This window comes from Podarcis pityusensis, assembly GCF_964106645.2.
Source record: "Podarcis pityusensis genome assembly, chromosome: 4".
In the NCBI taxonomy this organism is placed as follows: Eukaryota; Metazoa; Chordata; class Lepidosauria; order Squamata; family Lacertidae; genus Podarcis; species Podarcis pityusensis.
The window spans coordinates 95797842-95811450 of record NC_138027.1 but is presented as its reverse complement, the minus strand read 5'-3'; the positions used below and the strand labels follow the sequence as shown (position 1 = coordinate 95811450).

Genomic DNA, 13609 nt, shown 5'->3' with positions numbered 1-13609 from the left:
GGTTTAGGATCAGAGTTATCCTCCTAGATGGGCTACCTTCCCAGGTTGACGTGTCCCATCTGCCCCTCACTTCCCTCTACGGCACGTGCAGAAACCGCCTTCTTGACCATTGGTCTCATCTGCTCAGTCCACCAGAGCCTGCCCTCTCATGCAGGGAACCTCCCTAACTCACCAAGGGTTGCAGATCCATACCAGCGCCTCGGCAATTTCCTAATCTGGTTAATCTGAACAATGGATCTAGGCCCCAGATCATACCTTTTTGCATTTGTAGCAAACATAATAAGCGTATCTGTTCATAGCGAAGCCAGCAGGGTCATTGTAAAACCGAACTCCGGGTGTTGTGATGGCCTCACTTTTGTGCAGTCCTTCATACTCCAGTCTCATCAGTGCTTTCCTCTTCACGTCTTCATAGAGCTCCTTGATTGGATCAAGCAAGTCCTTTAATACTGTATGATTAATTTTGTTCTGTTAGAAACCCACAGAAAAGAGGAGAGAGAAAAAAGTAAGCAATTTGTAGACAAGCATTTGGCAAAAATGAAGATTTTATCTGGCATGTAACTAATGAAAACCAACCCAAAGGTCCACACACATCAATTTTAAATAGCAAAATCCCTATCGACCAACATGGTAAGAGTCTCAACACTCCTGTCGAGAGGGCCTTTTCAGTGATGATGCCGTGGTAAAAGAATGTCGGGTGCCTACATTGTGGCCCTTTAAGTGCCCAGTGAAGTACTTTGTATTTTCCCAGCCTTTTAAATAATCTTTTAGTAATGTAACTCCTGAAATGTCCAAGATCTGCTGAGAAGCTTGCTGTACTGGTTTTATTATTTGATGATGTGTTTTTATGCTGTATTCTATATTTTAGTTTTATGGTTTTGATTTGTTTGTTTCTTATTGTTGTTGTGAGTCACCCAGAAAGCCTTGTTACTGGGTGACAAATAATTGCTGCTGATAGATGAAATGAGAAAACACCCATCGATGTTTAGAATAACATTTGTTAACAGCAAGTACACAAAAACAGAGAGGCTAGAAAATATTGTTTATTCCTTAAACATAGCTATTTTAATGTATTTAAAAGCCTCAGCACATATTACTGGTGTGACTGTGAAACATGTCAGTGATTTCCACAGTTCGAAATGTGCAATTTGTTTCACATTTCCTTCAAAGGATGCTTGCTTCTTCCTGTTATATTATGTTAAATCACTAATTGTTCCCCATTTACTTCTTCCAAATCACGCATACTCTGCATACACTGCTAACCTGAGCACTCTCTAACAGTTACTGTAATGGTCCAGAGACATAACTGTTGCACAAAGTTATTTTGGAGGTTATTTTCTATCAGACGCACCAATGGTTTCTTAAATTCACTGGAGGTTTATAGCATGCAAATCAATAATTTAGAATTTTTATCAAGCCCTTAATATTTCCTAGTAATGTTCTTAAAGACTATCCATTTCACATTGATTTCAATCCTGAAAATCGGATGAGCACATTTCTTGGCCCTTCAATATGGCTTGTTTCTCAAGGTATTAAAATAGCGCTTGACCATTTGCTCACCTTGCAAATAGGGCAGGACATAAACCCAAATGTTATCCGTGGCCCAAGCCATCTGTTTTCTAAAACTCGGCAACAGCATTGCAAATGGAATATATGACTACAGTCCAACTGTAAAGAGGAAGATTTATCAATACATTAACAGATATAATCCCTGGTATACACATATTAAGCTTTGCCTCAAAGCAGAAAAACCGCAAATCAGAAAAAAAAGGTTACTCTGATTATACAGTAAGAAAAAGTGGGTGATACCCAACACAGTATGAATGGGTGTCTGTTAGTACAACATAACTTCCGGTTTCTCCTCTCCAGCCACCTATGTACACTCAAAATATGTTCCAGAGGGTTGAAGACCCTCTGAAGCAGACCCTGAAATGTGGTGATGGAAGGGAGAAACAGGAAGCCACATTATGCTAGCACATTATGCTCAAGCCTGCAGACATAACTGGGTCTCACACAGTAGATAATTACAAAAAAGTTGTTAAAAGAACATCGTAGATAATAAAACAATGTAAACAAATACAACTAATAAAACACTGCAGTAAAATTATTCAGAGCCTCGAGCTAGGATTAAAAGATCCAACAGCTGCTTAAACTGACTTAGATTAGAAAAAGCTTGTGAAGGGCACATGCAATTTGGCACAGAAGCCAGACATTTGGAATAAAAACTGATCGGGAGCAGAGTCAAGGATTGTGAATTCATGATAGAGATCATCCATATGAGATAACTTAAGGCATTAACTAGGTGACTTGGTAAAAGCACACTTGGAATGGGGTTGAAGCGATCATTAGGGTAAATTTCAGCACTGGATAAACCTGACAAAGGAAGACCACCTACTAAGCACCTGAGTGGTACAAATGCAACTTGGAACCAAAGCAGGTTGGCAATGCTCTGAGAATTAGAACAGCAGAAATTTATTAGCAATTAACACCACCTGGAAAAGCAGCACAAAAACAGCAGCTCTAAATAGTTCATAGTTTACATGCTGGCATAAACGTGATTTCTACAAAGTTGCTCCCTGCTGATTAACTAGGAACCTCTGAGAATCAGCTAGAGTTTTTGTATATTAAACACAACATTCAAACCTGAATAGCCGGTGCTGCCGAAAGTGCCTCCGTGAAACAAATCATGCACATGTCATCAGCATCTTGCTTAAGGGTCGTGGTGCTCTTATCGCAACCATGCAAACAGGGCAAGCAATGCTCTTCATTCTTGACACCGCCACAGGGGTGACCACAAGGATGAGTCTTGCTGCAAGCTATCTTAGCGTACTCCTGTTAAAAACAGATGTAAACTAACATTATACACTCTCAGGTGGTTGGAGCCAATAATGTCAACTGTGCAGAGAGGAGAAAAAGTCCTGCCGCAGATTTAACAGGTAACAGCAGTAGTAATTGATTATATAATAATAATAATAATAATTTATTATTTGTACCCCGCCCATCTGGCTGGGTTTCCCCAGCCACTCTGGGCGGCTTCCAACAAAGATGAAAAATACACTAAAATGTCACATATTAAAAACTTCCCTGAACAGGGCTACTTCCCTATATAGGAAGCTGCCTTACTGACTTAGTATGCCTCAGTACCGTATTGGCCCGAATATAAGCTGCACCCGCAAATAAGCCGCACCTTTAAAATGGGGGAGGGGGGAGAGATAAAAGAGGCTAGTTGGGGGGGGGTTGTCTGTTCAGTCTGCTTTCCAATTGCTTCCTTACGGTAGCTCAGGGAGGCTTGGGAGCAGGAGGCGGGCTGCGCGCCGTTGCCCTGCACTCCCGGGCTGCTCTCTGGGCTCTTTGCCGGCGGCCTTCCCCCTTCTTTCCAACAGTTTGGGGGAGGCTTAGGAGCCGCAGTCGGGACGGGCGCCCTTGTCCCGCACCCCCGTCGGCCCTCGTGGGCAGCTGTTTCAGCAGTGATACCATAAGGTCGCGAATATAAGCCGCACTTTAACTTTTCACGGTCGGAATTTGGAAAGAAAGTGTGGCTTATATTCAGGCCAATATGGTAATTTCTTCTTCCCTTTGCCAGAATTGGTGCTTCAGGTGGAACAAGGGCATGGGGAAGGAGAGATGTACCTGGCAGGTGTGTGAGTGAACAATAATGATGGAAGAAGGCAAAATATGGGAATTATTTATCACCTCTGCACTTCCTTCTTTCAGTTCTGCATGCATTTCATTCCCTTCCCACTACCTAAAAAATCCCTCTGTTGCAAAGTGAAAAGGAGGGGAACCTATTCAATAAGGGGGTATTGGAACAGTATTGTTCTCTCTCTGTACTTCTTGGTTATCTAAAAATAGTAGCTCAAAAGGACATCTCACTTTATACTAAGTTGTGCCCTAAATGCTCACCCAGACCCCCTTTAAAATCTTCCAAGAAAGAAAATTCGGACCTTTCTTGTCTAACGAATGTTACTGCCCAAATAAATTATTAGAAAGTACTAAACCATGTCTCCATCTTCTTTATGTTATCTTTTCAACACGCTTGGCACAAAATGTCCGTTTCTGGTACAGCTTTCATTGCCAAGCTAACTGAAGTACTAAGCTCTTAGAGCTCAGCTACACAATACAGATAAATGGATGCAAGATAAAGAAATTATGCCAGAATTACTTCAAAGCAGGTTCAGAAAAGGGTAATTTGGAGGATGACAGTGGGAGTACTAAAGCATTCCCCAGCCTTTCTGCCAGAATTTTCCTATCCCCTACCTGCAACCCTGGCAAACACACATACAGAAAGGTGTGGAAGTTTCAGCAAAGATGTTTTGCAACGAAGAAGCAGGTTGTTGGGTTTTTCTTATGTATGCGTGTGTGCAACCTGCGGACGAGCTCTCACATTACAGAACCAAAATAATGTGTCACTTATAAATGGGGTGGAAAGATTAAACAGTTCACACAGACCTGGCAATCGGCATCAGAACAGACGCTGCCCACTGCTGATAATTCTGTTCCGTTTCTGCAGCCACAAAAACGGCACGCTTCAGAGCTGCTCGTAGTGGGTTTGCCTAGATCAAGAACGGGACACAAAGTTAGTACTCTTCGCCTAATGTCTTCTTTCGTTATTATTGCCAAGGTGAGTGTTAACCATTTTACCAGAAGAAACAGGCATTGTACATACAGCTGTTAAGTAAAGCTGGCTATTGCTAAGTAAAGGGATCTACAGGTATGAAGGTGCCCTGTGTGGAAACAGTCTCGCTCCCTGAGATAATTTTCACTTGGAGGTGGCAGAGACTGAACTTGAGACCAGGCCTAGTACATGCGCTACTTTCCCGCCCCGACCTGCCCCAGCGATCCATGCAACGGTCACCTCCAGGCTTGACTACTGTAATTTGCTCTACGCAGGGCTGCCCTTGAAGCTGTCCCAGAAACTCCAGCGGGTGCAGAATGCTGCAGCGAGGCTCCTCGCGGGGTCTCTGCCATGGGAGCATATTCACCCAGTGCTTTTCCAGCTGCACTGGCTCCTGGTGGAGTACAGGGTCAGATTTAAGGTGCTGCTTTTGACCTTTAAAGCCCTTCATGGCCGAGGACCCTCGTACCTACGGGACCGCTTCTCCCAGTATGCCCCACGGAGAGCCTCAAGGTCCATAAATAGCAACACCCTAGAGGTCCTGGGCCCAAGGAAGTTAGATTAGCCTCAACCAGAGCCAGGGCCTTTTCAACACTGGCTCCGGCCTGGTGGAACGCTCTGTCTCATGAGACCAGGACCCTGCGGGATCTGATTTCTTTCTGCAGGGCCTGTAAGACAGAGTTGTTCCACCTGGCCTTTGGCTTGGAGTCAATTTGATTCCCTCTCCCTCTTTCTTTTTTCTTTTTCCTTTCTCCTCCTGTGATGAGGCTGCATTTTAATATTTCAATGTTTCAATATTTTAATTGTTGTATTTTAATCTTGTTTTTAAGTTGTATTCATTCAACTTATTTTTATTATTGCTTGTTAGCCACCCTAAGCCCGGCCTTGGCTGGGGAGGGCGGGGTATAAATAAAAATTATTATTATTATTATTATTATTATTATTATTATTATTATTATTACATGAGAATGCATCACAATTCCTTCTCCTAATCCCAACAGCCTCATCCCCCTTGTCCTCCCCTGCCTCTCTGCTGCACAGATTTCTTCCTGACACAAGTGGTGGTGTAACCCACTCTGTGCCTCCTTCCGAGAAAGATGCCCTTTCTCAAAAACAAGGCATCGTGGGCAAGGTGACAGAGCGTGCCTGCGATGCCACAGTTCACTCATTAAAGCTAGCACAAAACTTTTATGCTCCTTTCAAGCTTTACATTAACTTTAAACAGTAATTTGGTGCTCTGGAAACAAACGGCGGCAACAGAGGAGAGGCACTCCCTGGATGACCTCAACCACAATGACTCAAAAGGAGGCATGGAGGAGTGGGGAAGGGAAAGAAATCAAAGCACGGCGGCAGCTGGGCAGCCACAATTATGACGGCAGTTGGTGGCCCTGAAGGTGGCAGAGGTGGAACACATATAATTCACCACTCCTGCCTCATCTACTGCTTGGAACCTTCTGCATGGACCCGGGCCTAAACCTTCTGCAGAAGAGGTGCTTTCCACTGAACTATGAGCCAGAAGTAAGTGTTACCAGCATTACATAAAGGGCTCATAACAGTAATATTAATATTGATAGGGATAGGAATAAGAATTTATATTTTTTAAAATTTGACATTATCAACCCAACTTCTATTACCAAGTCTTGTGCAAATTAAGCACGTACAAATGATCTCTCCTTCCATTTTTATTTATTTTGCTTCGGTAGTACGCAGATCTCTGCAAGAGTTAGGATCAGCTGTTCAGCTTACCTGAGTACTAAGCAGCATGTTTGCTTTATATAAAAAAGTTGTGTTGATGATCCAGTTAAAATTGTGCATAATGGAGACCTATGCATTTCTTAGTAAATTAATTAACCTATGTTTTACAGAAAGTCAACGGAACATTTCATCTCATATTAGGGATTTATATTACCCTAACTTTCCAAATGATATATGAAAATACATCCTACCTGTTTGTTCTCTGAACTCTACCATAGCCTTCATGGTTTTAGAGTCTGCAAGAGCCATCAGCCAGAAAAGTTTGGTCCTACCACAACCTTCATGAAGATCGACCTTGATCGCTTCCTCCTCCTCTTTGAATACCTGTCAGATTTGGCCAAACATATATTAAACTGACAAAATCAAAGATCATTCAAAGATACAATCTCTGGTGATATTTGTACATATGGATCTACGTTTCTACAAAATCATTTCGCCCTGAGAGGATGAAAACATCACACTTTACCTGTCTCTGATGAGACTTTGTTCGTCGATGGAGATGGAGGAATCTATCACAATCAGTACAGAGATTCCCACAGACGTTACATAGGATGATTGCAGCAGTTTCTCCATCATCATGGTTATCACACATAGGCTGATGGGGGGAAAGAGCAAATAATTCGAGCCGATGGAAAATTTTCTTATTTTATCCAAACAGGAAGAAAAACTTATTTGTATTTCAATCACTTATATGCAGCAGCTTTTTAACATATAAAATGTTAATTATAAGTAGTAGGAGGTTCTCAGAATTACATTTTTTGAGGGGGTGGGAACCTCACCCCAATAATTTGCTTTAAAAAATAAAATCAGAATGAGGCAGATAGGGAGCTTTATGACACAGATATAACCAGGCTGTAATTTGTTGAGCTACAGAACAGTGATTGTTTCAGCTTTCAAGTATCAAACAATATGATCTTATTAGAAAACTACTGAAACAATAATGCATATTTTTATATACTAAAATTTAAACCCCAAGTTTGATTGTAAAATGGTGCTGGGAACATTTTAATCTCCTCATTTCTTCCCCAGTGGCTATTTTACAATCCATAATACTTTAATTCGGTGGTTCTCAAAGGGTGTGGCAGAAGAGGATGACAAGTGTGGCAGGAAGATTCAAGGACAATCAAAGAAACATTTAAACCTTTCAGTGTATTATAGTTTAAAGGTAAAGGTAAAGGGACCCCTGACCATTAGGTCAGTAGCAGACGACTCTGGGGTTGCAGCGCTCATCTCGCTTTATTGGCCAAGGGAGCCGGCGTACAGCTTCCGGGTCATGTGGCCAGCATGACTAAGCCGCTTCTGGCGAACCAGAGCAGCGCATGGAAACGCCGTTTACCTTCCTGCCAGAGCGGTACCTATTTATCTACTTGCACTTTGACGTGCTTTCAAACTGCTAGGTTGGCAGGAGCAGGGACCAAGCAACGGGAGCTCACCCCGTCGCGGGGATTCGAACCGCCGACCTTCTGATCAGCAAGCCCTAGGCTCTGTGGTTTAACCCACAGCGCCACCCGCGTCCCTTGTATTATAGTTTAGCATATTATAAAAAAGTTCATGTGCAGAATATGAGAGATATCTTTTCAAAATGAGAGCAAGAGCATCAAGTGATACCAAGAACAATCCTAGTTGTTACCCAGGACTGCTATTTGAATAGAGTGCTAGAGAAGACTAAAAAAAAGACTGTCTTTCAGAGAAGCTTGTCTTCCATCAATGATCTCCTTAACAGGGAAGTTGAAAACCACTCACTAGGAGCATAAACTGACACTAATAGGAATCAGTGGCTTCAAAAATATAACAAATGTAGTCCTGCTGGTAAAGGTGAAGAGGGGAACGCCCCTTCTTTACAGCCTTTTATTCTTGGGGTGTCATTGTAAGATTGTACTCAGTGTCTCTCATTAACAAAAAGTAAATAAAAAGTGCACAAATCTTCTCCAACAAGTGACAAGTCTCCAACAAGCAATTGGCTGAGTCTGCAGGAACACTTACAGTAGTGGGCACAAGAAAAGGCACAAAGCACATGCTTAACTGTTCACACTGCAAGTTCTGCACAGTAGTAGATAAACTAAGGATTTATTCAAAAGTTGGTGAAGTTTATGTTTCCTGCAAAGTTTGTTGCCACCTATTCCTTACCATTTGTTTTTGCTGCCCATCCTTTCCCATCCACCTTCCAGAGGAAAGTCTGTCTACATGGTCCTGATCAAGCACACAAAGGGATGCAAGAGCCAGCCAGAGCTGTTAAAAAGAGGACAAGAGCAAAATATTGTTTCGAGTGCGGTAAGCCATATTAATCCTAGGAATTAAGCAATGAGTTTATATTTATGACTTAAACATAACCATCTTCAAACTGTACCTTTTCTCTAGCAACATGCAAAAGTTCAGCAAAAAGAGTAATGAACATTTAAGATTTTTTTTAACCCAGCACAAGCTTTTGTAAAAGGCATTCAGAAGATACTGCGAACAGCTTATATGTTCTGTACCTCACACCACACCTGATGAGCACTTATTTTAGAAATTTAGGAAATTTAGTACTATTCTAAAGAGGTTTTCGTTTTCTCTGCAACCACTGTCATCTCCTTTTCAAAAATATCATTTAGCCACGCATACACAACTAAGTTGCCTCTTATTAAACTGTGTGAAATTTATATATATCTTCATTCCTTTGTGAAATACTGTTGGTCAACAACAAGTTTTAACAAAGGGGGGGGATGGTGGGATGAGAGATCCAACAATGTATTGTAGCTATTAAAACCGATAATTCCCTTTTCATATACAAAGCACTATCTCTGCACAAGAAGCAGCTTTTTCAAACTCATAATATTACACACAGAACACAATTCCCAGCAGATATGTACCTGGAGGAAAATCAAATTTGTTAGCAATGGGAATATAACAGAAAAGTTCTACAGCAGTAAATATAATCAGATGCTTTTGTTATTATCAGTGTTTCTCCTTTTAAGATCATCATTATTCTTGCACAGGTGATATATATCAAGAAATACAATTTACTCAAGGAAAAAACAATAGCCCACACAAATAAACCAAACACCAGACACAAAAACCTTAGGTGGCTAACCCAGGTACGTGCACATGTCCCTGGTGAAACCTCTCCAATAAGCAAGATACAACATGTAACAGAATAACCAACCACTCTTACCCTGGTTGTTGCAATGCAACGCACTGGTGACCTGAATTCTTCCTCCATTTTGGTCAATGCAATGATTGTTTCAGCTATAGCGTTTTTTGTCACACGGGACCAAGCTTCAGACAAGTGACCCTGTGGAAGAGACACAACATAGACCGAGCCCTAATATAATGCACTGTGCAGAAATGTACATTAAAACTGCAGAACGTTCCAGGGATGCCATGCATATATCCGAATTGCCCCAATGAGACCATCTTTACCTTTCTGGAGTCTGCACTGAGCGGGCTTTGCTCTGTTAGCAAGGCAGAGAGCTCAGAAAGGAAAAAGCTTGTCCGAAAAAGCAAGGGGTTCCAAATCAGTAGGGATAGGTGGGGGCAGGGGAGCTGCACACTTATTGACTCTGAACATTGTCTGCCTTGGGTGCTAGGTGGCAATATTCACCCATGGGATGATGGCCAACAACGGAAAACAGTGAATTCTGCATGCTACCACTAGGTGGAGCTCTAGTCCCATTGGATGTGGTCCTTACATGCAGGGAGAAAATAACGCTTTCTGAAATTAAAGGGAAATCTCAGTGCAGGGGAAGGAGGGTGCAGGGACCAATTCAGCACAAGAGCAGCACAGTACGCTAAGATGCTGGAAGCTTACGGCAGCCATGTCTTTAATGAGCTTAATAATGATCTCTGAAATCTGTGTTGGTGTTGAGCCCTTCATCCACCAGTGGCTTTCACCTCGTCGAAGATAGCTGGAAAGGGGGAAAAGCAAACATATATATGTATAAAATCAGCATTAGAAAGAACCTGAGAATACAGTACGTTCATACCTCGGGTTGCGAACGTGATCCATGCGGGAGGCACGTTCGCAACCCGCAGCGCCGTGTGTGATGCGATTTGGCGCTTCTGTGCATGCGCAAAGCACGATTTAATCATCTGCACATGCGCAAGCACCGAAACCCGGAAGTAACGCATTCCAGCACTTCCAGGCTCAGCACAGCCCGTAACCCGAAAACACGCAACCTGCAGCGTTCGCAACCCGAGGTATGACTGTATTGAAATAAAATGCATTTTGCAGTCTTCGAGAACACAATGTTTGACATGTTTTTAAAATAGGGTTGCCATATTTCAAGGGGTAAAAATTCGGGCACCAAAGGTTGCTGAGCTTTTTTTAGGGCAACCGCCCACACCTGAACCAGAGCCCAGGCCACCTGCACCAGAGCCAGAGCCCAGGTTGCCCACACCACAGCCCAAGCCTGAACCAGAGCCGCCCACACAAAATTAAAACCAAAAATCCAGGACAGTTGCTTTAAAATGTAAAATTCCCCCCGATGGGCATGTAGGACCCCCAAAAGAGAAGATGTCTGGCAATTCCCGGACATATGGCAGTCCTATTTTGAAAGGGGACATTTTAATTCCCTATGCCGTGATACTGAAGGAACATTAAAAGAGTGCAACATCTACTAACCTGGAATTGAAAATCATTGGCAATGTAACTGTAGTAACTCCTTTGCCAGCTGCAGTGCCAGCTGTGCCAGTGATAGTGGTTCCTTTGGCCTTCAGCTGTACAGTGAGTGCTTTGGCAATGCAACCCAGGAACATGTCCAAGATGCCCAGCTTATTCCAGTCTCCCTTCTCTGTTGAATGAATGATGTCGCTTATATCTGCTGGGGGCAGCGCCTTGACTCCTATGATACTAGCCAAGCGACTCGGGGTGACTTCTGGCAGAACACGCCTAAGTAAGGAGGTCACCTAGATGAAGCACCCAGGAAGTTAGTCAACATTTTCAGTGTCTGAGTTAATGTATCAATTGATCATTATAAGTAACCTGTAACTAAATTTGACTACGATGCCTCTTTATACCGTATGAAAATTACATTTTGCACTAACCTGCCTCTGTACCCTGGGAGAAGCAGTATGTAGCAGCGAGAAGAGATCCTGAAGCAACGTCAGTTGCTGAGCCAAGTACTGACGCCCTACGTTAGAACCACTCAGTGCTAGCACCATGGACAGCAGCTCAAAACAATAGGCATCAGAGGAGGCATCCTCATCGCTAGGCTGAGAGTTTGCGTTCTCTTTGCTAGAAATTGCATGCTCCCATTCTTCCCGAACGCGAGTCGCTTCCATTCGGATAGCCTGTACAATATGAGCGCAAACCTAACACGGGGGAAACAGGAAAAAGTAATTTAACTGCAATCAACCACCTCATGACTCCAGTGCAATTAAGCTGATTTATAACTCATCAGTGTTTTAATTGTGATGCCATGATCAAATTCCATACGCACATCATGCCATGCAAAAATAAGCCTTATGCCCTTCCCACCACATCAGAACATTTTGCGGGATTACACTGTGCCTAAGTCATTTAATGAAGAAAGGGACTGTTTGAACATGCATAGGCTTCAGCTGACACAAAATGTTCTAGATGTTAAGTCCAGGGCTTGCTCTTTTAGATCGCCACATGTATGAGGTGTATCTGCAGTAACTCAACAAATGGTCCCTAAATTAATTTGTAAAACACAAAAGTTTTGATTTCTGCTGAGTAAATTACCTGGCCCCTACCAAAACTGTTTTTGAAGTGCTCTGTTGCTTACATCCCCAGAAATTCCTAGTTTGCATTTTCTTCTTTTAAAAAACTAACCTGCTTTACCCCTTTTGCGTAAAAGAGGGATAGTTAACATGTCCAAGCTAAAAAAACGCTCAGCGGCCACCAAACTCTCCTTCTTTCTCCCAACCACTTTCTGCCCTCCTCTCCCCAATGGCTGCCACTTCCCATGCTGAACCTCCCTCTCCCTTGTGCCCTGGGGACCACATATCCAAGGGTGTGATTACTCAAAACTATAAAAGGCTACTATAGTAAACAAACCTGCTTTTGCAAATTAGTCAGTTTACTTCTGCTGAATATAATTCCAACCATGTGCTCTTTCAGGTCTGCATCCGAAGTTGCCTTTAGATGGAAACATTAACATTTGATGTGAGCCTATGTTCCACGGTTTGATTTTTGTAACATGAAACTTAGAACAGCTTTGCTTTCCTTACAAATGCTGGCATTTACGAAAACAGAATACCTAGCCAAAATAAATTCGCTGAAGAATATATACACATCACACATTTTTCCCCCTTAAAAAAGAAGTTGTCAATAATACTGTCCTGGTTTTCTTTGTAAGAGTTTAATACTCTATGAAGAACTGAGCTTCCAAGTATGACTTTGACGTCAGAGACAGAATTTTGCATTGGGGAAAATCTGGCGCATTGTGACTTACAGTGCAATTTTAATAATGTCTACTTAGAAGAAATTCAGTGGGCTGTAAAGGGGGTTACTATTGCAGCCAGAGACTTCTACTTCTACTTTTTTGGGAAATGGTAACATGATTGAGAATCTGTTTATGTAGGACCTTCTGGCAAGAAGAATCGTAGCTGCTTTTTGCAGGACCTGGATATTGACACAGGAGTTCCTACTGTTAAAGCAATAAAATGCTGTGCAAGTTAAAACCATCTGCTTTACTTGCAGATAGTGCTTCCATGCACCAGCTTCCTAGTGAACTGCTTTTTGCAACAAGAATTAAGAAAAAACTGGGATGTAGACGTGGACTTTAAATAGTGGCTGTTAATCAGAACAAAACATTAATAGTGAGGCTGCTCCAAGGTTCAACGACTGGTGAATCAATGCATCTGAAATAAATAAATGGCTTACTATGAATCTTGCCAAACATTCCCTGACTATTGTTGAAAGTTAAGTAATCCCAAAGAAAGTCTATATTTCCAGCATGTAGGTAAACATTCAGCATTACTAGCAATTTGGCGAAACCACTACTGAATTAAAAGGAAAATCTAGGTAAGGGAATTCAGTCCAACATGGCAAAAGTCAGAAATTGACAGAACTTTCATTACTAGTTTTAGAATCATAGTAATGATAGAATACAAATAAATACATTGTGTACTTTTTCTTCTCCTTCAGGTGAAGACAGCAAAGCTTTTTCTTCTTGTTCTGGTGTTGGCTCAGCATCTCCAGATATGAGTTTTCCAAAGACCTATTAGAGAATGGATAAAACAACAGTAGAGGAGTTACGTAGAAGCTTTTATGCAGCTGCATTAACCGTTTTAAAATAT

General features: G+C 42.1%; 1 protein-coding gene across 1 annotated transcript in view; it reads right to left on the bottom strand.

The window, feature by feature from the left end:
• MYCBP2 (MYC binding protein 2) overlaps positions 1 to 13609 on the bottom strand; it is a 138863-nt gene that overhangs the window by 3472 nt on the left and 121782 nt on the right. The window contains exons 68-80 of the mRNA XM_081003345.1: positions 13432 to 13530; positions 12366 to 12446; positions 11390 to 11656; positions 10968 to 11251; positions 10155 to 10251; positions 9519 to 9638; positions 8495 to 8596; positions 6834 to 6962; positions 6559 to 6691; positions 4447 to 4550; positions 2641 to 2829; positions 1558 to 1665; positions 256 to 465 (exon numbers count right to left, since the gene is read on the bottom strand). Of these exons, the coding sequence (XP_080859471.1) occupies positions 256 to 465; positions 1558 to 1665; positions 2641 to 2829; positions 4447 to 4550; positions 6559 to 6691; positions 6834 to 6962; positions 8495 to 8596; positions 9519 to 9638; positions 10155 to 10251; positions 10968 to 11251; positions 11390 to 11656; positions 12366 to 12446; positions 13432 to 13530 (1923 nt within the window). The remainder of the gene's footprint in view (positions 1 to 255; positions 466 to 1557; positions 1666 to 2640; positions 2830 to 4446; positions 4551 to 6558; positions 6692 to 6833; positions 6963 to 8494; positions 8597 to 9518; positions 9639 to 10154; positions 10252 to 10967; positions 11252 to 11389; positions 11657 to 12365; positions 12447 to 13431; positions 13531 to 13609) is intronic.